Below are 27,968 nucleotides of genomic sequence, written 5' to 3' on the forward strand. Positions count from 1 at the left end.
TCTCAATCGGTTTCTCCGCAAGAAATCTGCAGGGCCGCTACATGGACGTCCCTGCAAACTTTTGCTTGACACTACCGCCTGGATGTGCAAGCATCGGTTTTTGGTTCTTTTGGTCGGCAAGTGCTTCGAGTGGGACTGTCTCGGTCCCACCCGGTTTAGGGAAGCTTTGGTACATCCCACAGTCTGGACTGATCCGGGTAAGTGCGGGGAAAGGAAAATTAGTTCTTACCTGTTAATTTTCGTTCCTGTAGTACCACGGATCAGTCCAGACCCTTTCCCTGTTTGCTCTTTCACATCGTCCACTCGAAGCTTTTCCTACAGGTATTAGGATGCCAGTACTGTATTCTTCTCTTCAGAACACCGGAAGCATTGGTTTTGATGACCAAGTTTATGCAAGAGTGTTTCTTTCTACAGAGTTCCTTAAAAGGTTGTAGAGTTATTCAATTGAGTTTTGTAGTTACTTGCTTGATCTTGTTCTTTGTGGTTTTTTCTGCTTTGATAATGGTTATACTGAAGGGCTGCAGGGTAGGCTCTGTCCTGATATAGGATACCCTTTCAGTTTTGGTTTGTCTCTATCTGCTGGACAGGAGGCTTAACCCACGATCTGGACTGATCCGTGGTACTACAGGAATGAAAATTAACAGGTAAGAGCTAATTTTCCTTTGTTGCTGTCATCTTGGCTTGAGTACAGGTCAATACTGAGGGACTGCAGGTGGCACACTGGGTTATGTACAGTGTTAGTGGAACTTTCTCTGATTCCATCTGTTGGCAGGGAGGCAAAATCCAGGAATCTGGACTGGTCTGTGGTACCACAGGAATGAAAAGTAGCAGATAAAAACCAATTTTCCTATAGAGTGCCAAGTTCTAGAGAAGGACCCGACACCACCCACCCCTGTTCTAATGTGTATATTTTCTGCTTTGCTTTTTGTTCCAGGATGATGTAATGATTGAGGTCACTGCAAAGTACAGACTCCAGCTGGATCTGCCAGAAACTATTAATGAGGATGCTGTTAAAGCAAAGTTTAACAAAGGGACACGTGTGCTGTTTATCACAATGCCAGTCTGAGAGGTGGTATTCTCAGAAAAGGCTAGTTTTGTAGCTCTGGCTCCAAAAGGATTCAATCACTTAATAAAATAGGTGTCAATAAGGGTTAGATCAGTACCTCAAGAATGTTCAGTTTCACATTTTTATTTCAGGTGCAGCAACTTCATTACAACCAAATTAGTGAACTCCCTCCTGCCACTTTTGTTTGCAGCATGAGATACTCAGCCATGGCTGTGGCTTAGAAATTTTTTTTAGACGTTAGGCCAGCTGACCAAGTTCTTTTCACATTCTCTGAAAATAGGCAATTCTGCTTCAGTAGTCACCAAGTATTTTTTTGAACTGTTAAAATGTAAGATGTTTTGATTTTATTAGTGGAAATTTCTTTAAGTATCAGTAGTGGTATTAGCAAACACCCACCTTCCTGTTTCTGACTGACTTTTCCTTAAAAAATAAATAAATAAATAAATAAAAAAGTAAATATGTATATATATATATTGCATTTTTCCATTGATGTGAGCCAGATCATACACAAAACTGCTCAGATTCTAGTTTATTTTTAAAGTATAATTAAAAAATATTTTGTAAAACAGTTCTTGTTAAGAGTATATTAAAATCAGACTGACTAGTCACTGAGGGGTGGGTTATGCAACAGTTCTGCTATAGGGTCAAATAGTTAAATCCTAATATCTAATTAAAATACATAATTCTGGACAAATTGTTTTTCATAGTTTTCCTCCACTGTCGCAGAAAAGTTTAGTTTCTCTTTGAAATGCAAATGGTACAATGATTCTTCCTCCCCCCATATAAAACAGATCACAAAGGAAAAGGAAGGGGCAGCCCCATATACCAAAATACAGTACACGGCTATCACTTAGAGCCAAAAGTAAACATGTACAGAAATTGGGCAAAGCTATTCCCTATCAGGCCGAGCAGTCAGAGTGGGCAAATGAATAGGCTGAGCCTGGCCCTAGCCTAGAGGGCCAGTGAGGGTGTAGGCAGTAGTGGTGGTGGGGTGGATGGAGCAGTGAGCAGAGGGGCAGGGCACCCTTGCAGGTGTAAGGGATGGCCGGCTTTTGCTGCTGCATGCCACATGGTGACCTCCTACAAACCGCAGTTTTGTTACCTCTGCTCTGGACCCTCTTCAGCACGTGCTGGGTGCTTAATTTATACTTCAGAATTTGTAATAATGCAATGAGTTATTTTCCAAGGGACTGTTTTCAACCATAATGTATAACCACAAGTGAAAAGGGACTCATGGACTATGCCAAGCTAGAATGCTTCATTAGGAAAGGAGGAAGCAGCATTTACGCTATTTAAAAATCTAAAATGCCCAATTATTTTGCATACAACTTGTTGCGTTTTGTCAAACGTGACTGGACACAACAGGTGCAATTCAATGGGATTTAATTTATTCAGGCAAATGTGTACAGCGGCCAGATAGTTTTCTTCCTCTCAACACAAAAGAAATCACGGTTATTATAAATAAGGGTTTTTTCCAGTTCCAGATATTTTATTAGCTGTACTGGGACTCCTTATCATGATGAATTTTAGGTTTTAAAAAATATAAGTACTCTACATTTACATCCCACCCCATACACATAAGAGCCACCACTGCAACATTAAAGACTAAAAATAAGTCATACATAATCAGGAAACATCTGGCCTCCAGAAGTACAGTATATTTAATGAAGTCCATAGCATAAATTCTTGGAGCAAAATGTAACTTTAGCAGAACAGGGTACAAAGTAACAAATCACAGATTTTTTTTCACCTTGACCACTTATTAGAAGTAACCTGTGAGCCTTCTTTTTAAATTCATGTTTAAGCTTGTGTTACTTTATGTATCCTTACATTCACCTTGACATTCAAGCAAAAAAAAAAAAAAAGAGTTTTTAACTTGCTTCTCAAACAATTGGAAGCATTTTACAGGTTAACATATATACACAGCCATTACAAGGTCCAGTGCTGCTGAAAATTCTATATAATTAAGAGAAAATTTTGTTTACCCCCAGTTGAAACGCCATGTGTCTGGTGCCAGGAAAGGTTACTAATCAATTACACTGCAGTGTGTAGAAAGACAGAGTGAACTCTACAACCAGTGGGCAAGTCAATGAAGTTGGCATTTGCATGCAGGTGTGAAAAGCTGCCAGTTACAAAGTGCTTTATAAAGAAATGCTTTGGAGCTGCGCCCCTTCCTCGGCTCACTGCTGAAAGTTCAGTACTGAACTCTGGAAATAGCACCTCACTGGTCCCTGTACGAGTTCAGAAGTGTAATATTCACCAGGAATACTTATTTTAGGGTGGTTACTTATCCCATCTCACAATCAACTTACCCATGGATATGAAACTTTGCTCAGCTAACCTTTTCTGCAAGATTATGTTTGAAGTTTGACATTACCACAGTTCTGAGAATGAGGCTATTTCCACCATTAGAATGGATTTATCATTTGAATTTATAAATGCCATTGCTGCCAACAAAAAAGCACATGTAAGTAATAAATATAAACAAGTTGGCTTTCTGTTCCCAAGGCTGTGAGAGTAATTGTAACAATTATAATTACCTTATAGCTAAATAAGCAACATTGTGTAAGAATGGGCCCTGTCATGGAGGAGGTCTGGGTTTGGATCTCAGGCCAGCCAGGACTGGGGAAGCAGCCGCACAGCGCCCTAAGGAGGTGGTGGAGGGAGTTTCAGCCACCACTCAATGGCGACACCTAGAGGCCAGACTTAGGGGCCACATTAGCAGAGGAAGCTGCAATTTGTGGCCCCTGGCTGATGACAGTCCCTGTGATGCCTAAGTGGAAAGAGGCTCTATAAATAGAGGGGAAAGCCCTGGGTGAATGCAAAAAAAAAAAAAAAAAAAAAAAAAGGCCAACAAAGGCAAGTTACAAGTGAGCACGAGGAAGCTACTGGACCAAATGAATAAAGCCATTTCAGACTTGCCGACCTAACAATCCAAAGTGATTTATTGCACAGCACTTTGTAGATGCTAGCTTGGTCTCCCATGAGAAGTCAAACTTAGGACTGAATCTCCATGATTTCAGCACTGGCCTACAGACTTACACTAGGTATTATAAAGGCCCTTCAATCTTAGGTTTTCATAATTTTAATTTATTCAAGATGTATCTGCATTGATTTTGAAGTGCAATGTAAATCATAATTGTATTCAGATTTTTTTTTAATACCTATAATACAGTTTTCATATTCAACCCAGCAATATGCTGGCAGGGGTTACAGATTTGAATGCTTGTATGCTTGAGCCAACTAGACACCCAAACAGATGGAGGTCTAGGTTGCACCAACAGGGGGATAGATATTCAAAGCCTATCCGGGTAACTAAGCTGAATATAACATCTGGTTATAACATATTCAGCAGTACAGCTACGTAGCCGAATAAGTTGTATCCGTCTAAGTGTAAACCTGCTCAATTGCAGGTCTTTTTTTTGACATGAACATTTTTATTGACACAGCAAGTAACAGCAAAACAGCAATAAAATAAGCAACACAAAAGGATGCGTCACTGTGTCATCATTTCATACCCTCCCAGATTCCTTCCCCCCACCCCTCCCCTATTCCCAGAAGGAAGCCCCCACCCAATGTTCCAAAAGCAAGGATACTATGATATGATACTATTCAATTGCAGGTCTAATCTAAGACTGACAACCTATCTGGCTAAGTCTCAATACTGCTACTTAATCGGATAAGTTATCCAGTCCGCCCACTGCCCTCCCACAAAGTTCTCTGGTTAAAAGATATCCGGGTCTTACCTGGCTTATCTAATAGCCACTGATTGCAAACGGATATTCAGCGGCCACGAGATAGCTGGATAAGTCCTACTTATCCAGCTATCTGCTGGCTGAATATCGGGGCCAGGGAAACGAGAGGCAGAGTTGGGTTTGTAACTGGCTGTTTGCTCTCACGTTTTGGGGGGGGGAATGATAGGTAAATCAGTAAAGACTTCACAGCAGAATAATAAAACATGAAAAAAATTGAATTTATTATTACTTTTTAATCTGCTGGTGCCCTTTAGACTGTCTGTAAAAGGTGGTTATAATATCTAAGGCCACAAACAGACCTGGTGGTGATCAGGATGTTCTCAATATATATTCCTCTGATAGATCTGCAAACGCTTGGTCCAAGAAATGAGTTAATTCACCTATATTGGTTCCTCTGACAAAAATAAGCCCTGTCTGCAGCTCTCAAGGACTAGTATCAAAATCCCCAATTTAGTTTTCTTACTGTCAAAATGGATGAAATTAAGAATTATAATCAATAAACCAGAATGTTCTGATAAGCTAAAAGCATCCCCTGCTGTTACATAAATCAATGAAATAAAATGTTAACTATAACCTGGAGATAGTTTCCACATTAATTTGTTTCAGACACAATGCACAGAATAAAGCTTGTACTTAGCCATTTTAGGAGTAATTTTTAAAACTGTGCAGGCATCTTACATTTATTTTCAAAGGGAAAGCTTGCACATACCTTTCCTTTGAAAACTGCCCAAGGAAAAAAAGTACCAGCAGAGATTTGCACCTACTTTTCGTCCAAAACATGCATAGTTTTTAAAATGCAAATTATGCATAGTGTTGCCTCCTCTGACCTAACCCCACTCCAGGAACACGAGAATGCAGGTATAAGTGGGCACACTGTGGTACCTTTATTAACACACAGGTTGGGCAATTTTCAAAAGGCTTTTTTTACTTGGGTAAATTGGCTTTTGAAAATTGCCCTCTCACGATATTAAGAATTACTGTCCTTTTTCATATATTAGATTGTGAGAAGCAGATGAAAATTCTTAATTCAAGTCATGTGAACTGGTGAGCACCAGTTTATTTTGGCAGAATGGCAATTCCTCTGAAACACTTGAAACTGGGACTTATTTTTAGTTTTTAAATTCACTACAGCACAAAATTTCCAATATCAGGGGTTCCACCATATAACAATAAAAAAAAAAAAGTCAATATTGAAGTGAAAAACAGACATTTAAATTCAGAGCAGCAAATTATCAATCCAACCAGAACATTTAGGATCCAATTCACTGAGCCTTCCTCCCCCTTCTATGTCTGTGATGGTAGTGGGGGTTGGGGGAAGGAGGAAGCTTATTAAATCAGGCTCTATGTTTTGATATTTAAAGAGATTGGACTGGCCAATCAGAAATCCACATACTCAGATAAATGCCATATTAAGTAGAAGTTACTCTACAGATAACAACTGCATTTTGACGGGCAGAGCAGACTCTTCTCTGAAGAGCGTATTATTAAGACATTTCCAATTGGCTGGGCTGCATTCAATTTAGTATTTCCTGTACCTCCTAAATAAGCTTTTCAAACTATTAAATTTCAAATTCATACTGTATATCATCTTTGCATAATTTGAAAACTCAATGGAACTGTCTTTTGTGTTCCACTGGAAGTTAAATTTATTTACTAACTGTAAAAAATACAGTTTTTTGTTATTCACTCCTATAACAGTAATGCTTATTATAAACCCTTTATCTGTACAGATCAGATAATACAAAATAAACTAGTTAATGTCCCTTTTGATCTTTTAAATAAAAAAAGGAGCACTTGCTGGAGTCTTTAGACACTGAAATATATAAATATCTTGTTCACAACAAAACAATGACCTAGGTAGGAGTTTTTCTGCTTAGATGAAGTTATAGCAGCATATTGGTTGGTTTCTCTAGGAGCGTTTTGAACTCCACCAGCCACTGAGCACCAACCGATCCATCCACCACGCGATGGTCACAGCTCAAGGTCACAGACATCACAGTGGCGACATCAAAGCTGTGGGAGGACAACAGAAAGCAGGATATTCATTAACCAGACTGGTCAGTTCAGAAGTGTTTAAAAAAAAAGGGGGAGGGGAGGGGAGATTGTTTGTTTTATTATGGCCTTTATAATAATTTGTCTTTCCTGAACATACCCAGATCAGTCTAGACCAGTGGGTTGTGTATCCCTACCAGCAGATGGAGTCAGAGATCAAAACTTTGGGCACTGCTACATATACGAGAGTGCCACCTGCAGTCCCTCAGTATTTCTCTGATTCCAGTAGATGGTAGTGGTGCACTCCTGCAGTCTTAGTTTATCAGTTTAGTTTCGGGAGATAGAAATTTCTCTCTTATTTTCCATTTCTTCAGTCAGCTTCCTGAGGTGTTAGGCACCTTTGTGGGCTATCCCTCATTGGAAGCCGGGTGTCCTGGGGGGGGGGGGGGGGTTGGACACCCCTGACTAGGGTCTCGCCCGCTCCAGTTCGGTGGTTGAAGGCCAGGGGCTCCTGGCTGCTCACCTCTGAGGCTGCTCCCTCAATTCTCTGCTTTGTGAGCTTATTAAAAAAAAAAAAAAAAAAAACCAGATCGTTTGTTAAAAAAAAAAAAAAGAGCAGGCTCAGCTCACAAGGCACTGCTGAATCTGAGGTAAGGAGTCGGGAGTCTCCTCCTGTAGCTCGGGGGGGTGTGTGAGGTACCTTCCCCCCCGGCGTTATTGCCTTAGCTCCCGGGACCCAGGTTGTGGAACTGGGCGGCGGATTTGTCCTCAAAATCCCAACTCTGTAACTTTCCCTTTAAAGTAGATCAGTGGACCACTTACGAAAGCTAGGAGCTATAGTCCCTGTTCCTCGGAAGGAGCAAAGAACAGAAAGATATTCCATCTATTTCATGGTTCCAAGAAGGAAGGACCGGTTCAGCCAATTTTGGATTTGAAGGAAGTAAATGTGGCTCTCAAGGTTCCCTCGATTCTGCAGAGATTCTAAAGTCAGTGATTGTGGTGGTATGCAAAGGAGAGTTCTTGGCATCTTTCAACTTGACAGAGGCGTATCTGCATAGAACCATCAGACCAGAGCACAAGAGATTCTTGAGATTTATAATCCTAGGGGAACATTTCCAGTTTCAAGCCCTTCCCTTCAGTTTGACAACAGCTCCCCATACTTTCACCATGGTGAGGGTGGTGGTGATAGCTATGTTGTGAAGGAAGGATGTGCTGGTGTACCCGTATCTGAACAACTGGCTCATTCGTGCAAAAACAGAGGACCTCTTGTCGACAGTAAGTACAGAAGGTACTGATGCTCTTAGAATCTCTAGGATAGGTGTTGAATCTAGCAAAGAGTCAGGTGGTCCCCTCTCAGACTCTTGTGTATCTGGAAGCTCAGTTTGACATGCTGGCGGAGAGAGTATTTCTCATGGAAGAGAGTGCTGGAATTGTAGAGTCAGATTTGGCATCTTTTAGGGTTTTCAGTACTCAGGGTCTGGTACTATTTACAGGTCCTGGGCTCTATGGCATCTACATTGGAACTAGTGCATTGGGCGTTTGTACATATGCGGCTTCTTCAGAGGGCTCTCCCTAGAATCCGCTGTCATCTTCTTCTCCTGTTGGTAGGGGAAGGCAGAACAGTCCTTCATGGTGGCTTGCACCAATCTTGAGCGTGGTGTGGAACTGGAGGTTCCAAATTGGGTATTAGTCAACACCAATGCCAGCCTCTCAGGATGGGGGGGGGGGGCAGTGTATCAGGATCAGTCTATGCAGGGGCAGTGGTCGAAATGGGAAGCCTCATGGTCTATCACCTGGTTAGAGACAGAGCGGTGATTTCACATCACTTGCCTTTCTGCCACAGTTACGCAACTGTCCAGTATGGGTTCTATTGGACTATGCAACGACGGTGGCCTACATCAACTGTTAGGGCAGAACTAAGAGTCAGGCGGGGGTTTGAGATGCATGGGATTTGATACTCTGGGCGGAACAGCACCTGGAGCAGCTGGTGGAGTGTCACATCTCTGGGGTGGACATTGTCCAGGCGGACTTTCTCAGCCAGAGGAAGTTGGACCCCGGGGAGTGGGAGCTATTGGAGGCACCAATGCGTCTCATTCACAGAAGATGGGGTATCCCTAATTGGACTTAATGGCAACCAAAGAGAACACCAAAGCATCACGGTTTTACAGTTGCCAAAGAGAACACTATGCAGAAGGAATCGATGCTCTGGTTCTTCCGTGGCCTCGAGGAATTCTTCTTTATTTCAACCCTCCATGCCCTCTGGTGGGCAAGGTATTACAGAGAACAGAGAAACAGCCAGACGATGTAATTCTGATAGCTCCATAGTGGCCACATGAACCAGGGTTCACAGATCTGAACAACATGGCCATAGACGGGCCGCTGAAGTTTGGACATCTATTGAATCTTCTCCACCAGGACCCAATATTTTTGGATCAGGCAGCTTATTTTTGTCTCGTCGTTTGACTTTTGAGAGGAGACGACAGATGGGATATTCCGAAGCAGTTATTACTTTATTGCAGGCTAGTGACCTTCTACATCCTTGGTGTATGTGTGAATTTGGAGGACCTTTGAGTCTTGGTGTGCTGTTAACAGAGTGCAGGCTGTTCAGGCTATGGTGTCGCATATTTTGGCTTTTCTACAGGAAGGTCTGATCAAGGGACTGGCCTTTAATTCTGAGTCCAGGTAGTGGCACTGGGTTGTCTCCGGGATAAGATGCCAGGGTATTCTCTGTCCGCACATCCGGATGTCATATTGTTTCTTCCAGAAACTAAGAACTTGTGGAAGGTTTGTCCGTCTTACAATCTGAATTTAGTCCTTAGGTTTGTGTGAGACACCGTTTGAACCAGTAAAGAGGGCATCGCTAAAGGACTTGACTCTTAGTGGGTTTCCTGGTGGCTATTTGTTCAGTCAAGAGAATTTCAGAGCTCTAGGATTTCGGATTTGAGGGTAGATTTCGGATTTGAGGGTATCTTTTCACATGGTGCCTTTTCTTTTGCCTGAAAATTTCCTGCGGAGACACGTGTTGTAACTCAGTCCACGAGGTTGCTTGAGAATGTTTGAGTGCATCCTTAAATCCTCTGGACCTGACAGCTTCCTTCAGCCACTACACAATCGTAGCCTAGATGCCTTACTTCCCCTTCTTTGGCCCACTCCACAGTACAAAGAAGTGATCTGATCTATGGAAATCCATTAATGTCCTTTAAATACCTCAATAATGTGCACGCCTTACATCTAAGAGCCTAATCTCCCTCACATGAAGCATAAAGAAATCTAAATCCATAAAGGCTGGAAGTTCCACTATCTGACTAAGATGGAACACTGAGCCCACCTCTCATTGACCCCAGTTGGATTGCTGGGTTTACCAATAGCTTTCCTTTTACCCTGCTCATATATAAGGGGGTTCATATTTGACCTTAGCTTGGTTACAGATTACACTGAGAGATTGTAGGTGGCACAGTATCTTGTGTACCAATAGCACAGTAAAGCCTTTCTTCTGTCTCCATCTGCTTGTAGGGAAGAAACCCCCCTCCCCCACTTGCCCTTTTCTTCACTCGGGGGGGGGGGGGGAGGGGGGTGTAACCAAAAACCCCAAAACACCATCCCTCTAGGATTTCATCCACCAACATCACATTGCAGGTTTAGCATCTCTATCTTGTGTTAGAGACAGAGAAATACTGAGAGGCTGCAGGTGGCACAGTTCTTCTTATAAGGCTGTTTCCAGTAAAACTTTCATTTTCTGTCTCCGTCTGCTGGTAAGAGAGAAAACCCAGCAATTGGACTGGTCTAGTAAGACCCAGGTTCCTGATCATCCTATGTCCAATGCCCCCAAGGGTTTCCCTTAACTCCCATAAAAACAGATCCTGCTCTGTACTGTGGCTTATCTATCATGGTAGGACCCTGATGAATGAAGACAGACTCAGAACTGTAGGACTGAAGACATTACACAGTGGAGGTTTGAGGCTTCATATATAGGAATTTTCTCCTTTTCTACTCTTCTGTCTTAGCTAGAGCTACTGAGGTCTTACTGGGCTCTATTGATGCACCATCCCTTCAAGGCTGCTGTGCTCTAAAAAAGCTGCTAGAAGGTGCTGGAAAGCAACAGACTGAATGCACCTCCCTCCCTAGAAGCTGCACACTCTGGTTCAGCATCCACCCCATTCCTAAATAGATCAGTGCAGAAATGGTAGGCTGGAGTCAGGGTCACCCAATCTATACTTCCCTATAACAATGTGCTACTTACCCCTTTTCATTATCTGCTGGGACCAGCCTGTTCTCCGAACTACCAACAGCCAAGATACAGGCTTGGGGAGGATTAATTATGGCAGAGAAGTTCTTAACCCCAAACATTCCCAAGTTAGAGACAGTGAATGTACCTCCCTAGGGAGAACAAAAAAGCTAATGAAAACATGAGCCTTCACTACAGAGCTCACTCTGTATAACAATCATGCTCGTAGATAAACTATTTAACTTTATTTCTTGTGAGCAAAATGCATGCTGATCACTGCCAGATTAACAAGCATAGCGGAGTTCAAAAAGAATTTGGTCAAGTTCCTGGATGAAAAATCCTTAAGACATGTATTTTTTTTTGGTAGAGCTGAAAATCGTGTATTTTGTCATGCCACATGAAACATTATGGTGTTCCGACCAAATTCATAAGAACAAAAGAACTGCCCTACTGAGTCAGACCAAAGGTCTATGAAGCCCCAGCATTCTGTCTCCGACAGTGGCCAATCCAGATGACAAATATCCGGCAGTCCCAAAGAACAGATCTAATCCTTCTTACTAATAACCAGGGATAAGCAGTGGCTTTCCTAAGTCTACATGGCTAATAATGGTCAACACACAATCTCTTCCTTACAGTTTCACCCTAGAAACCCGAGCTTCAAACTACATATTTTTACACTAATTGTACAATTTAATGTCTCCAATAGCGAATCTGAAAATAGAAGAAATATATTTATATTAAACTTCATCTGTCTGGAGAGCTCAGCTCTCCCGGACCGTTTGTTTATTATGTAATCTGCCTTAAAAACTAATAATAAAAACAAAAAACAAAAAAAAAAAAAAACCACCAAAAAACAAAACAAAAAACACTTCATCTGTTAGATTTTATCAGGGGAAACTCCTGCAGCACACAGACAAGGCCTGAATGTTGGGTTTCTTACCTGGAACTCATGAGGCTGCAATTTTCCGTCACGCGCTTTGGCTGCCAAAATAGAGACATCTTTGCTAATTGAGGCTAGTCCCTTGATGTGCGCATTGAACACAATGGGCGTTATGAGACCAACAGGAGTGCTCACTGCAACACTGACATCCACCACATGATTCCTGCAGGAAAGAGCACAGGGACAGAAATCTGCATCGCTTCAGGCAGAAACTGGAAACATGCAGCATGCTACACCTGCTAAGGGATTCTGTTCAGCAAGACCCTTAAGCACAAAATCAAAGCATGACAGGACTGGAAGGGACCTCCAAGGGTCCATCTGGTCCACCCACAGCACCTAAACCACCCCATAGAGATGTTTCTCTAATCTGCAAGGCTAAACTGAAACCTTGTTGGTCTGCGCTTGTCTACCTTACAGAGGGGACATGTGAGCTGAACAATGCGACTGGCAGATTTAGCCACCCCCAAAGGAAAGAATGGCATGGCCCAAAATGGTTTTGGATTAATGAGTTCTCTCAATTAGATTCTATGAGCAGTCAGAGGGTCACCTTATCAAGTCCATACTTCAAAACTTAAGTCACTTCATAAGCAGCTGCAAGGTTTGCATTTAACTTCCAGCCACAAACTTACTGTCTAATGACTGTGTCCATCCAGGAAGAATTGGCTTCGGGCACTTTCACACACGCCAGAGCAGAAGCCTTAATGATGAAGTCATTGACAGACAGCTTAATGTTCTCAGATTTCACTTCCTATTAGAAAAGAGAGGCGGGCCACCATCAGGAGGACACGTTTGGTTTTCTACCTGCGGTTTCTTTCCTCACTGATTCTAGTCCCTGGAAGGGAAACCTCCTTTGGAGTGGTAATGCTTCATATTCCCCGTACGTACCCCGATCAGCCCAAACTCCTGGATTTTGCCTCCCTTCCAGCAGGTGCAGACAGAGAAAGTTTTGCTGACACTGCCATGTAACCTGGTGTGCCACCTGCAGTCCCTCAGCAATTCTCCGTCTCCAGCAGATGGTGGAGGTGCAAAACCTACAGTCTGGAAAATTAGTTTAAAAAAAAAAAAAGGGAAAGAAAAGAAGAGAGGATTTCCTCCCAGAAGGTTGGGAGGGACCATCCCTTCTGGTGCTGAGCAGGGGGTTGGGGACCCTTATTTGGCTCGGTCCTTTCACTGCTGGGGCCCAGTTCCCTCTCCCCCAAGAGGACTTGTGAAGCCTGCTGCCCATCTTCAAGGGAAGTGACTTTTTTTAACTTTAAAGTTTTAAAAAGAAGAAAGGCAGCCTTGCAGGAGCACGGCTACGGCGGCTCTCGTGTCACTTCTTTGGAGTCCTCCGAGTGGCTGTCGGTGTGCGCGGCTGAGCAGACAGGAATCATGCCGCGCGGCAGTAGGTGCTCCGCGTGCGGTGATACACGCACGCGTCTGTCCCGTGCTGGCATGTGTTCCCGCTGCCTCTATGGGGGAGAGAGCGGCTCGGGGAGGCTGCAAGAGCCTGGAGGGAGGGAGAGGGATCTCCCTCCGCCACTGTCCCCGGCTGATCTGAGCCCCATGGAGGACCGGGGAACTCAGGGGACGCTGTCGGGGGGAGGATAAGGACCCTCCTAGGGGAGAATCCTGAAAGCTGCGGGCCGGCATTTTTCCAGGCAAGAAGGATCGCTGGGCCCGCAGCCTAGGGAGAGGTCCAGGTTGTCGCAGGCAAGTGATGTGACTAGGATTCGGCAAGTCCTTGGTAGGTCTGCACGATCAGATGCTGCGGACGAGGCCTCGGAGGATGGGGAGCCTCCAGTGAAGGATCCTCCAGAGGCGGATTCTTCTCCGGAAGGACAGGGTCCGGAAGAGAGGCAGGACCAAGCCCCAACTGTTGAAGGGGACAATCCGAAGGTTGTTCGTCTTTTCCACATGGAAGAGCTATGGCCCATGATCCCCTATGTCCTTAAAGAGCTAGGGATAAAAGGTTCCACGAGAGGAATCTGATCAAGAAGAGTTGGATCCAGTCATGGATGGCTTAAGAAGTCCAGCAAAAGCCTTCCTCTTCCATAAATTGATGAAGAAATCAGTGGTCAGGGAGTGGAGGCAGCACTTCTGGAACCAGTCCTTTCGAGGTAGAAAGCTGAACAGAGATGGTTCTGGCCACGGTGCTGGTGGAGCCAAGTCCGTCCAATGAAGCGAGGCCAGTCCACTCCTCAGTGCCAGCTGTAGGGGGGGGGGGGGGGGGGGGGGTCGGTTGACTTTTTTTTTTTTTTTTTTTTACAAGGAGTGGGCCAGGATCATGATGGACCAGCGGGTCTTAAGTGTAATAAGACAAGGTTATGCTTTAGAATTTGCTTGCCTGCTAAGGGACTTGTTCATGGTCTCTCCTTGCACTTCCGCAATCAAAAGGCCGGTGGTACAAGAAACCATCAATCGCTTACCAATGCTGGGAGCCATTGTCCCCGTCGAGGAGCGGGGAACGGGAAGGTATTCCATTTGTTTTGTGGTCCCAAAAGAATAAAAATCGTGGCTCTCAAAGTTCCTCGTTTTCAGATGGACTCCCTGCGCTCAGTCATTTCAGTGATGCGCCAAGGAGAGTTCTTGGCTTCCCTAGATTTGACACAGGTATACCTGCAAATAGTGATCCGGCCAGATCATCAGAGGTTCCTGAGGGTCATGATCCTCGGGACACATTTTCAGTTTTGCACCCCTCCGTTCGGGTTGGCAACTGCTCAGAGGACCTTCATCAAGGTGATGGTCATGATGGCAGCGGTTCTCAGGAAGAAGGGCATTCTAGTTCACCCATATCTGGATGACTGGCTTATTCGAGCAAAGTCAGAGGTTCTTTGCAGTCAAGCGGTGGCGTTGGTACTGCAGCAGTTAAGATCCCTGGGTTGGGTAGTGAATCTGTCAAAGAGTCATCTTATCCCTACTCAGGTGTTGGAGTTCCTGTGGGCACGTTTCAACACCAGTCAAACCTGACAGAAGCTCTGCGCAGGTCCTGCAGCTCCTGGGGTGAGTGATCCGGGCTCCCCGGTATCATCCCGAGCTCTGGAAGTAGGAGCAGCGAGAAGGGCCCTCGACCCCGAACTCCAGATGCCTCAACTACCAGGGAAGATGGTCCCCTCAGGACCTGCTCAAAGGCTCATTGTTGCTTCCTCTTCTTTTTTTTTTTTTTAAAGGGCTATAGGTTAGTCAGCTAACTTCCTAAACCTGTTCTCTTTTTTTTTTTTTTTTTTTTTTAACTAATCCCTAATTTTCTTCACAAACTGTAGGCTTTGCACCTCCACCATCTGCTGACGGACTGTAGGTGGCTGAGGGTATAGAACAGAGTCGGTCAAAACGTCTGTGTCTCCATCTGCTGGTGGGGAGGCAAAACCCAGAAGTCTGGACTGATCCGGGTACGTACAGGGAAAGGAAATTTCCTTGGCTTGTTTTACTTTACAAAGCATTCTCTTATGTAAACTAACTCCTTGTGCCTCAAAGTTCTGACAGTGCTATCTTTTCCCTTGATAGATACAGAGATGGCCATTGAGGTGCTCTATTAAAAAACGCCACCATATTTTGCACAGCTGTCGCTGCTAGCCAAGAACTGCACGGCGAAATGTCCTTGGTTTCCCACTGCCTTCTCACACACACTGACCCTCACAATGAAAGTTAAAACCCACTTCCGCCTCCCATGAAGGCCAAGATGTCTCACCTCATTGAGTTCTTTCCTAAGGTGCAGGGTCTTCCCCATGTTTATGTCGATAGACAGATAATAGTGAGGTATTGTCTGTTTTGACTGCATCAGCCGCTGAGCAATAACCTTAAGGCAAAAGTGAGGACAAATTCACTCAAGAGAATTGTACATAAATTAGTATAAATCATATTAATACACCTACATTGCTAAAGCAATACCTCACTTATAGGATCATTTATCAAAATGCATTATGGCATTAACGCCATAACGCATGCGAAAAGTATAGTAGCACACGGTGCGAATGCACATTTTTTGAGGGGGTGGGATCAGGAGAGGAGTTTGGGCAAGTTTTAGTTAAATGAGGAGTTATATTGCACCGTGTGATAGCATAACGCATGCTATCGCATGGTTTTAACGCCAGAAATAAGTACACCTTTTTCCCTGGCATTAAGTTGTGCGATATGTCCGAAATGGCCATAATGCAATCGTGATAAATTTTTGGAATTGCATTTTGGCCATTTCTGGGCTTGGTGGGGGCAGAGGAGAGAGAACCTAAGTTAAGTACTCTTATCTCTATAGGAGGGCCACCAGATAGGTCGAGGTAAGGTGTTCTCTCACTGACTTTCCTTAGCGCAGGACCTGAAAAATAGGGATTCTCGTATGGTGCGGTAAGTTTACCAAACCATGCGATAATACCTATGTAAAGCTCTGCTGAGAGACTGCAGGTGGCACTCTCGGTTAGGTAGCAGTGCCTCAAAGTTTTGTTTCTCTGACTCCATCTGCTGGTGGGGATGTATAACCCACTGGTCTGGACATGTTCAGGAATTTACAATTTTCCATAAACACGCCCCTTTTTCATAACGTATGCGTTATCAATGCATTAGTAACGTTTTTTGAGGAATGATGGGGTTCATGACTTAAATCATGAGATTTTTCAGTGGTTTTAGAAAGCATATATTTCTAAACCTGAACATGGTTAAAAGGTATTAACTTAAAACTGTGTGCACTTGTCCATACACGACAAAATAGTGTAAAATGGAATTTGCTCTGAAGCAGAAGCTGATCAAAACTTCGAACAAAAGTCAAGCAGCAACAGAAAATCTATTAATACAGAGGATACAATCAGATTGTATGGAACACTAATAAAAGATAAGACTCTCCCAAGAGCAGCTGCTATTCGAGCAAGCTTGTGTTAGAAAACGTGTGGTGTGCACCGTCCGTGCTTACCCTGCGGATATTGGTGATTGGGATATCTGTGAATACACCAGTGGGAATGGCTGACACTGCTGGGGATGGTGTAGTGGGAGCTGCTGCGGTCACCTGCACCTGCGTACAACACATTGTAAGGAAAGGTTAGCCTTGCATTCGTTACCAGTAGCTGGCAATCCCCTCTTCCCCAAAAGCCAAATATCTCCCTAGTTTTCAAGCAGCAGTGCCTTCCATTCAGTCCTTAGGATGGGAGGAAGCAGGAGTGTGGGGAACTGGGGCTCTACCCTGGTGGTCAGAGGAAGGGAGAAGATGATGATGATGATGGGTTGCTGGTTTTACTTGCTACAGTGGATTTTAATTTTGCTGTATACTTTTTTTTTTACATAAGTTATGCACACTACAATGTCTTCTTTACAGAGTTCATCTATACTCACGGGAGCAACCTTTGGGGGCACAAATGACTCAATATCTTTCTTTGTGATTCTACCATCAGGCCCGGTACCTGTAAAATAAAATAAAAAATTATGGAAATCAACCCAAGAAATAGGATTTTTCTTCATGTACTCCTCCTGATCCCAACACCTCTCTAGCGCTGATTTGTCACCCAGATCCCCCTCCCCTCCAATCACTCCGTGCATTAAAGCTGTTTCCCTTCTTCCATCTGCCGGGTCTATTGCATCATGTTAAGTGAGGCACAGCTCCAGCAGCGCCTGCATTAGGCTGTACAGAAAGATAGTAAAAACCCTGTCAAAAATTGCAGCACCTTCAGTGCAGGTAAATGTAGATATGCTGAATGCACGCTGTTGACTTTTACCCACCCATAAAACAGGGCGGAGGAAGGCTGAAGAATGGAAAGGAATACTGGAGGGGGGTATCATTTTTAAAGCCCTATGCATACTTTCACATCTGCTTTGAAGCAAGTGCAAATGTATACAGCGATAAGGTAGTCCTGTTCTGCAGCTGGCCCTATTTTCAAAGGGAAACTCCAAGTAGGATTTCCCTTTGAAAATGGGCTTGCAGGCCTGTGGAGACAATTTCCCCATGGACATTCTCAAAATTGTTCCCAAAATGCCACAGAAGAGCTCCCCAGAGCAAGGATGTGTGTGTTCACTGTAACCAGTTACAATTTATTTGAGGTATCCCTATATCCAAAATAGAATCAGCCAATTAATAACGAAGTAGAAAACCAAATCTTTACAGAGGGAGAAAGAATAGTGGCAACTGACCAAAACATTTATGTAAAGGTATACTCTCTCTCATCAATTAACTTTTCTGCTAAGGTAGGAATCATTTTATAGAAGGGAAACACCACATCTTGTCAATAAAAGTAGCTCACCTTTCACTTGTGTGAGGTTAATATCCTTCTCTGCTGCCAATTTCTTTGCTAATGGGCTGGCAAAAACTCTTCCCTTAGGGGCCGAAACTGATGGAGGTGCTGGGGCTGCAGGCTGTGGAGTAGGTGGTAAAGGTGCAGCCTTCAGGAAAAAAAAAAAAAAAAAGGTGTCAAATGTTTATTGCTCTTGTAAAGCTTTAGTCTCAATGTTTAAAAATATCACCTGGATGATGAAAATACGTGCATAACAGAGGGCAACAAAAAAAAAATTCTCATAAAAACAGGTTAGTTGCAAACTTTCTTCAAAGTTTTGTGAACCAGACACCAAGGTAAAACTCGCTCAGCTCCCAAAATTCCCCCACAGAAGCTGTTCGTTGGAGCCCCTCCATCGCCCAACCCACAGACACAAACCTAAAGAACACATACATCTGACACTGAAATGTCTCAGGAGCAGGGGATGGAGAGAGGCTAGGCGGCAGCCCAGGAAGAAGTGAAGACCTTCAGGTGAGAATTTCCCCAACAGGTAGCCTGGAGGGAAGGTTGCTCTCTGAGGACACTGTTGGTGTCTATTACTAAAGGGAGGGAATGCATGCATATGTGAGCCAAGATTATGAACGCAGCCCCCATCTTCTAAAGCATGGAGTCCTTGCAAAATATTACAGATTTCATCAGCACATGACGACAGAACATGGGGAGATTCTGGTCAGAAAGTTTGGGAAGCATGTTGCTTCTAAATCATTAACAGGTTCACGGATAATAATGTACTTGTAAGGGCAGGCCAAAGTGTCAAATACAGAACAACCATGGGTCATCTACACTTGTTGCTTTACTAAGCTGCCAAGACAAAACGTTTTGTTAGGCGCACTATTGTTAGTAATCTGTTGGCTGAGAGCAGTGACTAACAAGAACTGGTTACTCCATTCAGGTCTATAAACTGAATTTGTACACGTATTATAAATTAAAAAAATAAATAAATAAGATAGACCCTACATATAACAGATGATCAGTTGCCAATCATGGGTTATGTACAGCTAGAGAAGTAGTTTCCAACTCTGTCCTGCAGGCACTTCTAACTGGTCTGGTTTCCAGGGTATATAATTAATATCCATGAGATATTTACATACATTGGTGACCCACTGTATGTAAATCTATCTCATGCCTATTCATTCTGGCTATTTTGAAAACATGACTGATTACATGTGCCTCCAGGACGGGGCTGGGAAACACATTTAGAGATCACCAGCATTTATCATGTATGACTGTAAATTGCCAAAGTAATTCTATTCTTGCAGCATGTTGGCTGTTACATTTTACTTAGCCACCATTCAGAGAAACAAAACTATCCCACTGCTAGGGCAAGTACAGTCGGTTCCAGTTAATGACTGAGCAAACTGCAGACATACAGAGCACCATTCAGATAAATCAGCAGATGCTGGCCAAGCCTTTGGACTGCCTACTAATAAAGTAGTGCACGTACTCTGTATTACACAATTGTCTGGCTGAGGCAGGTTCTGCACATGCTGCTATGCAGGTGATCTACAGAGCAGGCACTACTGCAGCAGCAGGCTTAGAGGATCAGAACAAAAAAGTAAGGTTTTAATAGCTCTGTCTTAAAATCTGCATCCAGCAAAACTTTAAAGAGAAAATACAAAGCTGTTCAAGAAGTAATCTAGACCAGCCTGGTAGCTCAGTGACAGTGCTGCACACTACCATGCGCAGGGTCCCTGGATTGGACCTTCCTCATGCCAGGTTGGCTGAGGATGCTGCATAGGCACCATTCGTAACCCTAGGAGTGGAGGAAGGAGCCATGGTTACTGTTAAAGGTGGCAATTGTTGGCTGGATTTAGAGCCCATGATACAGGGCTCTGGAAGGAGCCCTTGTGTTTGCCTCCCGGCCACAGGACCATTGCTTCAATGACTGGATTAGGAACAGTGGGAGGGTGGACCTGTTAAAATAAGGGAAACTTTCCTGGGTAATTGCAAATGAAGGCACCAGATCTCAGCCCTGGTTCTAACTAAGCTGGAAGAAAAGTATTTAAGCAGGAACAACTGGGTTAAAAAAAAAAAAAGGCAATCTAAACTCTTGAGATTGTTCTGTTCCATAGGTGCAGGTCTCTTGGGCCCCTCAGTTACTTCCATTGATTTGTCAAACAGAAGAGTGCACCAAACCACTGGTTGCTTTGCCCATAAGTAATCAAGAAGGCCGAGCAGAAAGATTCCAAGAGACACCAGGACCTGCAGCTCAGCACTTTCTCAGTTTCAAGAATGTGTGTGCTTAAGGAACTTGATTTTAGCTTTCCAGGATCTTTTAACGTGAACCTGGTGAAATTTTACTCTTCACTTTGATATTATCAGTTCTCCTGTTTCAGCTTTGCAGTGAGCAGGAGGCACTGCAATTTTAGGCCTTCCTTGGAGCCCAGCAAAGCTGCTGCAAAAAAATAGGAGAAAATTAACAAAAAACCCACCATGGATAAAGCATATGAGCAGCGCACAATATTCTTACTTGGGGTGAGGGAGGAGGTGCTTGTGGTTTGATATCGGCCACACCAGCAGTCTCCTGGTAGTCAGCAAAGGTGGGAATATCCGACTCCTTCTCTACAATAATACAAAGTGGCGTCCCCAGAGGCACATCTCTCGTCCCTTCTGCGATAAGGATTTTGGCCAAGTACCCCTCCTCTTGCACTTCAAAACCTTACGGAAATAAAATATTGTTCCACTCTACAGCTAATCTTGGTAAAGACCATGAACCAATAAACTCGGTCCAGAAACTCAAATATCAAATCTTAAAACAGAGGCTACATATATTTAATGCTGACTTGAAAAAAATCCAAAACTGACAGCAATTTCCAAAAAAATCATCTCATCAAATCAAAGACAAAAACACATTTGAAATGTATATGACCATCATCTAGGGACATATATATTCTTGCTCACATCTACATTTTGAGTGGGCTGAATTATCGGCAGCTACTTAGCTTCTTAAAAAATAATGATTTTGTTAACAGATTATAAAACGAAGGGGGTCTTAGAAAGACTGATAATAAAGTCCACTTGAAATGTGGATGTGAACAATATAGTTCTCTAGATGATGGTCATATACATTTCAAATGTGTGTTTTTGATGTCTATGATTTGATAAGGTGAATTTTTTGGACGTTACATATTTAATGCACCATCAACTCTCTTCCCCAAATATGTGAATGAAAACTACATCACGGACCATCACAAATTCGTTTTTCACATTTTTAAAACAGTTGATTATACTTGCTAGACTAAGATATTAAGGGAATAATTTTGAAATGCTCTCTGGTCTTTCTATTATCTGAAACAGTAAACAACTGATTCACATTTCCCCATTCTAGTCATGGCATAAGATATGTCACCTTCTGTGAGGGCAGAGAACTGGTAAGTATATCAGTCCTGTAACCCTGCCAATAGGAGCTGACATCTCTTATTTCATAAAAAATAGCCCTCAAAGTACTTCTGACTGTACAGAACTCATCTGGCCCCTAACATTTTTTTTTCTGGTGCTGTCCAGCAAGTCTCTCACCAGAGCTGGTTAGACGTACCTATTGTGGCTTTGTCTGTCTCAATCTCTGCCAGCAAGTCTCCTTCACTCAGTTTCTCACCAACCTTCTTCTCCCACCTCTGCACAGTCCCCATTGTCATTGTTGGGGAAAGAGCTGGAAGAAGAATCTACAGAAAGAAGATAGTAAAGCCTCACAGTCCATTTCCTATACTGTCAGGAATAAAATTCTAGTGCCTGACAAAATATTTGCCAATCTGTGGGTACCCTTACCAGAGACATGCACTGAAAAGTATCAAAATGGGCCAATGCAATTAGCCTACTTGGCATTTTTCAACTCTTGTTTCTTATCTGTGCAGGACAGCTGCCATGAACTGGCAAGGCTGGAGTCCAGTCCTAAAAGAATTGCGCTTTCACTGCATTAACATGGTACAGTAGCATCCTAGATTATCAGGAACATGGAAGACATAACTATGTGTTGGGGGGGAGGGAATTATCAAGGCTGAGATAATAGTATGGTGCCAACTAAATCAAATCCCTTCAGTTATAATGAACCAAAAGGAAACCATCATGTCCTTCTTGACAGACAACTAAACAGTGTTTGATTTTCAAAAGCTGAGAAATGATATTTTATAACCCTGAAAATACAGTAAGTGCCATCTACTCTTATCCCACAATTACCCTTCACCCTCCATTCAACGCAATATGGTTTTCATGTTAGCATCAGCCTGGCTTTACACTTCAGAGGAAGCAGACCGTGTACAAACCATCTACCTTCAGATGTGGCGGGTAGGTACTACCCGGAGCCTGAACTGCAGGCTGAGGAGCTGCTGGGCTGGGAGGAGGAGGAGGAGCTGCTGCTGGGGGCGCTGCTGAAGGGGCAGAGGCTGCTGCTGAATCCAGGGTAAAATCTTTAAAGGCATCAACAAATTCAGGCCTAGAATACAGAAGTTAGGAGAGGTAAAGGACACGGAGCAACATATTTCAAATCTTTATGGACAGGTCGCCTAAATCTAAAGCGTTCACACACACATACAGTATGTGGCAAACACTATGCTACTTCCAACACATATTCTTAGTAACAGTCTTTGCTGGTCATGTGCCTGAACTTCAGATAGCCAACCGTACTAAAATGTATTATCCTCACCGATCTTTCCTCAGTCCCACTTTCTCACATGCACCTCCCCTACACAGCAAGCCAGAGTGCAGGAGGCCCTCAAGAGTCAGTTCAGGGAGCAGTCTGAAAGCACACTTCTTGGACACAAGTTTAGTAGGGTCAGAACTAATTAAGTAAATTGTTTTTTTTATGTGCACTAAAAAAGGGGCAATAGTAGGACAGTCTGGGAAATTTTTCTTCTTCGTTTCTGCACAATGAATACGAAGGAAGGTGTTGCATTACTACAAAAATAGATTTTTGTTGGCAAATTCTTTAGCATTTGAAGCCCTCGGTAGTCATGATCATAGCTGCAACCTCTCAAAAGACAGCCAAGCAAAATGTTGCATTAATGTTATAGAGCTTTTGCTGGTTTTGTCTCTTCCGATACCAACTGGCATATCTATCTATCTTTTATTTATTTACAGCAATATCTAACCTGCCCAATTACCAGACCTCTGTTCTGGGCGGTTAACATAATCATACACACAAAAAACATCTTAAAAACAGCATAAAACAAACAAAAACTCCATACAACTTATCCAAAAGCCTCATGAAATTAAATAAAAACAGCAGCCCCTCTGAGCCACAGAATCAAAGTTGCTGATGCTAATATATCCTGCATACATGTCCTCTCTCTTATCAAACATCAAGAGAGCAATTTTCAAAGGGTTTTCCCATCCCTCAATGTAACTAAAAGCCTGCACATTAGCTGCATTGCAAGGAGGCATTCATGGAAGTACACATGTAGATGGCACTTTCAAATCTTCACCTGTACTTTTCCAGCAAAATTCTACCCACAGAAAAAAAACAGGTGCAAGTGGCCATGTGTACTTTGTCACTAAAGACATTTTCAAAGAGTAAGTACATAAGTGTGTTCCCCTTTGAAAATTGGTGAAAGGCCTGTGGAGAAAAAGTATGCAAGGACTTTGTCCCAATGCAATTTGAAAATTGCCCCTAGGAATCATAGGGATAGGAGACACCTAGACATACCAAACCTGATTTATCAACAGATTTTCCCTGTTGGCGCAAAAGAGGAAAGAGTCTTTGATAAATTGGCCCTGTAGTCATAGGGGCCACAAAATAAAAGAGACTACAAAAATCTGAATCATGTATTTAAAATAAATAAATATAAAAAAAAGATAAACAAGGAACTTGCTAATTGCAAGTTTTGTCTGCTGCTTTATTGCTACCAGACCCTCAGCTTCTCTATAGCAGTTCACGTTTGGGAATAAGCATGTGTTCACTAGTGTGTTCTTAGGAGGCTCCTACATCCCACTATTTCTATATAATGCATTTTATTTTTTTTTTAATTCCCAAGGTGATGTAACCGATTTTGGTTCTCTATTTAAAACTATTTGGGAAATTATTCTTGCATTTTTAGGTTCAAACCCAAACGTTTATACATTTGACCCCATATACTTATGGTTCTAAATATCAAAAGCGTAGGCTTACTTCTCAACTGTGATACATATAATGGAACCAATCGGAATATCTCGTGTCCCTTCTGGATACAGAATCTTGGCTAGATAGCACTCCTCCACATTCTCAAACCCCACAGTTGCTTTGTCTGTCTCCACCTTTTTATAAAAAAAAAAATCACATTACAGTAAGAAACAAAATGTATATAGATGGATATTAAACATGTATTTGATTGTGTGGGTCTTTGACCCATAGCTAGGTCTAAAAACAAAGATTTACAATCTCCTGGAAAAGGCACAAAAGCTGACATATACAACACGAGGAGGGCCCCTAAAAAAAAAAAAAAAGTTTTTTTTCTGGGAGAAAATAAGAAATTAGTATACATAAAGGTAGCCACCATAGCCAAATGAAAATTGGGACTAAAATGTAGATTATGATGGACAGGCAGTGTCCTCATGTCAATGGTGGACCTTTATTTGTGAACTTTTCTTTTTCAAGTGATTCCTTGGTTGTACAGTAGTTTGTCTGCAATGGATCATATTACTGCAGCATTGGATGGAAAAGTCTTATTCATAAATTTAACTTTGGAGTAAGTTCTGCGTTTTTGGCTAACTATACTCCAAAGTTAAATTTATGAATAAGACTTTTCCATCCAATGCTGCAGTAATATGATCCATTGCAGACAAACTACTGTAGCCACTTGAAAAAGAAAAGTTCACAAATAAAGCAGTAATATAAGAACATAACTGAGAGGTTTAAGATCATAAGAAAATGCCATACTGGGTCAGACCAAGGGTCCATCAAGCCCAGCATCCTGTTTCCAACAGTGGCCAATCCAGGCCATAAGAACCTGGCAAGTACCCAAAAACTAAGTCTATTCCATGTTACTGTTGCTAGTAATAGCAGTGGCTATTAAGTCAACTTAATAGCAGGTAATGGACTTCTCCTCCAAGAACGTATCCAATCGTTTTTTTAAACACCGCTATACTAACTGCACTAACCACATCCTCTGGCAACAGCATCAGCCCCGCTGGCATGCAGTAAGCCCTGCTGAAATCCCATTGCCCCTGAGGCAGCTCTCGACCAAAGAGTGAAACTCGGCCCGAGTCGGGCCATTTCCAATAAAGGGCTTTCTTATACACCGATCTCCACTTTCTCATGTCAATGGTGTACATTTGTCCCCTATACCAGTGGTCCTCAACCCTGTCCTGGGGGCCCACCAGCCAGTCGGGTTTTCAGGATATCCACAATGAATATGCATGAGAGAAAATGTGCATATTATGGAGGCAGTGCATGCAAATTTTCTCTCATGCATATTCATTGTGGATATCCTGAAAACCCGACTGGCTGGTGGGCCCCCAGGACAGGGTTGGGGACCACTGCCCTATACTACCCAAAATCTGGGTAAACTGGTCAACAAACTAAATTATTTTAGCAGAAGTGGCATCAGAAATCTGGGTAAAAATCCAAGATCCAATAACATGGTATCAAAATCCAAGAATTTATCATTTAAAAAACATCCCAGATAAATGAAGCTCTTTTTTTTTTTTTTAACTAATATTGCTTTTTAATTAATAGTTAACACACATCAACCACAGCAAACCTTGAAAAATAAAGCGGAGAAAATAGTTTTCTACTTTTCCATACTCACCTCTGCTATCAGATCCCCTTCACTAATTTTGTCTCCTTCCTTCTTTTCCCAGCGAGCTATGCTTCCCATCTGCATTGTGGGGGAAAGGGCTGGCAAAGGCACCTGGAAGAATATCCATTTATAAAACAGAAAACTGACAGATTTCCAATTACCTTGCCCACCTTCTCACACTCTAGCTACAGCTACGGACATACAAAAATTGCCATGCAACCATATACTTAAAGAAAACATCTACAGTAAGACACAATCTAAAATCTGTCAATGAAAATCATTAATGGAAAACACTATCATCTATTATATGAATGACCCTCGTTTGGACTTTTAAATACTGAGAACAAAACAGAGACCAATGAAGTATGGTCACCTGCCCTCACCCAAAAAAAAAAAAGTAGCCACATCATTGTAGAGTTAAGGTATAAACATCACAATAAACTTTTATTGAAACTTTCAATATTTGGAGGAAACTATGGGACCTATTCACTAAAGGTCTTCTCTCATTCTGGGGCAGAATTTCAAAGCCCTACGCGCGTAAATCCAGGGGGTTACATGCGCCGGGACTATTTTCAAAAGGCCTGGTGGCGTGCGTATGTCCCGGGGCTTTTTTGAATGGGCGGTCCGGGGCGGTCCAGGGTCGTGGCCAAGGACTCCGGCACAGCGACCTGGGGATCGAGTGTACATTTGTGCACGCCAGGTAGCACGCACAAATGTACTCCACGCGCGTAACTTTTAAAATCTGCCCCTCTGTGTCTATGGAAAAGATGCTTAGTAAATGATCTCCTTTATTGTTCAACGTCCTATTCAAATACTGCCTACCCCAGGGAGAGTGTTATGCTGCAATAGGCATTTACCTTACCCCTTTAACAGTAGCAACTATGGGCACATCAATATTCCTATCTCAGTCTCGTACCTCTCCAAGATTTGGAAACCTTGGTAGAGAAATGTCCCAAATCCCTAAAAAAATACATCAGGATATATTTATTTGATTGTTAAAACTTTCATTTCCACAGATAATATACCCCATATACACTACAGATCTTATACCCTATGCTTCCCTAGCATCACTCTTTTCTGTATCTCTGTGCCATCTTAATAAGCAGCATCCCACTTAGGACCTCAAAATTCCCTTTAGCAATTGATGTCCCATATCTTAAGAATGGGAATTTATGTAAAATAAAGTGCAACAATTGTAAGGTAAGTTGGAAGGTAAGAATACAATTTATAATCTACTTATATATTTGAGCAACGTCATCTTTAACTCTTTCTGCCCTGACAGGCACACAGCTCTAAATCAGAAACCATTTAAGTTGGTCCAATAAAAAGATCTCCTCTACAATTTGTTTGTTGACCTTCCTGACTGAGGTATTTACGTGGATTAACATGGTAATCATACTATTAATTACAATGACAGGACCACAGATCTCACCTCATTTCATCTCATCTTATCACCTGTCACTGCTGTTCCAGGGAGAGAGTCCTGATATCCCTTCAGGCAGAAAGTGTGTTGTCCCTCCATCCTATGAAAGCAGAGTTATCCCAAAACTGATCTAGTGTAGAGAGAAAGAGTCCTATCACCCCCTCCCCTCTCCCAAATGATCCTGAAGGGAACAGAGCTGACACTGTGCCCTTTCTCCTCTTCCCCAGACCTGAAGCTCCCAGGTTGGGTATTCGGGCAGCAGGAACTTCCCCCCCTGCTCCCTGCTCTGCAGGTCATACATCCCCCGCAGCCGGCGCTACGCGGCCACTCTCACCTTCTGATGGGGCGGCAGGCTATACCATCTCCTGGTGGGGCCAGGTCGCAGGCTGCCACGGAGCAGGGGGCCCCCGCTGGCCCGCAGACGGGAGAGGCCGGCGTGACAGCGCCGGAGCCTCGCAGCGGCCCATGGCCTAGGGGCCAAGCAGCGAGCGCAAGGCCTCAAGCGCAGGGCTAAGCGGAGCATGGTGAATCGGAGCGGGGCACCGTATAACCTAGGAGAGCCGCCACCGCCCGCTCGCTCTCTCCGCCTTCCACAATGACCTCCGGGCAGCGCTCACTGCGCTTTACGGCAGCG

At 43.1% G+C, this 27,968-nt stretch overlaps 2 protein-coding genes across 5 annotated transcripts in view; one reads left to right on the top strand and one right to left on the bottom strand.

Annotated features, from left to right (window-relative positions):
* Positions 1-3,914, top strand: part of PIH1D2 (PIH1 domain containing 2) — a 33,171-nt gene extending 29,257 nt beyond the window's left edge. For all 3 annotated transcript variants that reach the window (XM_029573589.1, XM_029573588.1, XM_029573587.1), the window contains one exon: positions 935-3,914. In XM_029573589.1, the coding sequence (XP_029429449.1) occupies positions 935-1,066 (132 nt within the window). In that variant the 3' untranslated portion in view covers positions 1,067-3,914. The remainder of the gene's footprint in view (positions 1-934) is intronic.
* DLAT (dihydrolipoamide S-acetyltransferase) lies at positions 2,693-27,968 on the bottom strand. 2 transcript variants are annotated; one of them, XM_029573585.1, is made up of 14 exons: positions 27,669-27,968; positions 25,921-26,022; positions 24,303-24,427; positions 22,469-22,631; positions 21,738-21,864; positions 20,673-20,860; positions 18,173-18,311; positions 17,271-17,338; positions 16,855-16,953; positions 15,646-15,753; positions 12,608-12,726; positions 11,979-12,141; positions 11,054-11,190; positions 2,693-6,834 (listed from the first exon to the last, which is right to left on the bottom strand). In XM_029573585.1, the coding sequence occupies exons 1-14, from the start codon at positions 27,855-27,857 to the stop codon at positions 6,705-6,707; spliced, it is 1,857 nt and encodes a 618-aa protein (XP_029429445.1). In that variant the 5' UTR covers positions 27,858-27,968; the 3' UTR covers positions 2,693-6,704. The 2 variants fall into 2 exon arrangements, with proteins under 2 accessions (XP_029429445.1, XP_029429446.1); XM_029573586.1 differs by lacking the exon at positions 27,669-27,968 and adding an exon at positions 27,344-27,465.

Source organism: Rhinatrema bivittatum, chromosome 12 (assembly GCF_901001135.1).
Source record: "Rhinatrema bivittatum chromosome 12, aRhiBiv1.1, whole genome shotgun sequence".
Classification (NCBI taxonomy): Eukaryota; Metazoa; Chordata; class Amphibia; order Gymnophiona; family Rhinatrematidae; genus Rhinatrema; species Rhinatrema bivittatum.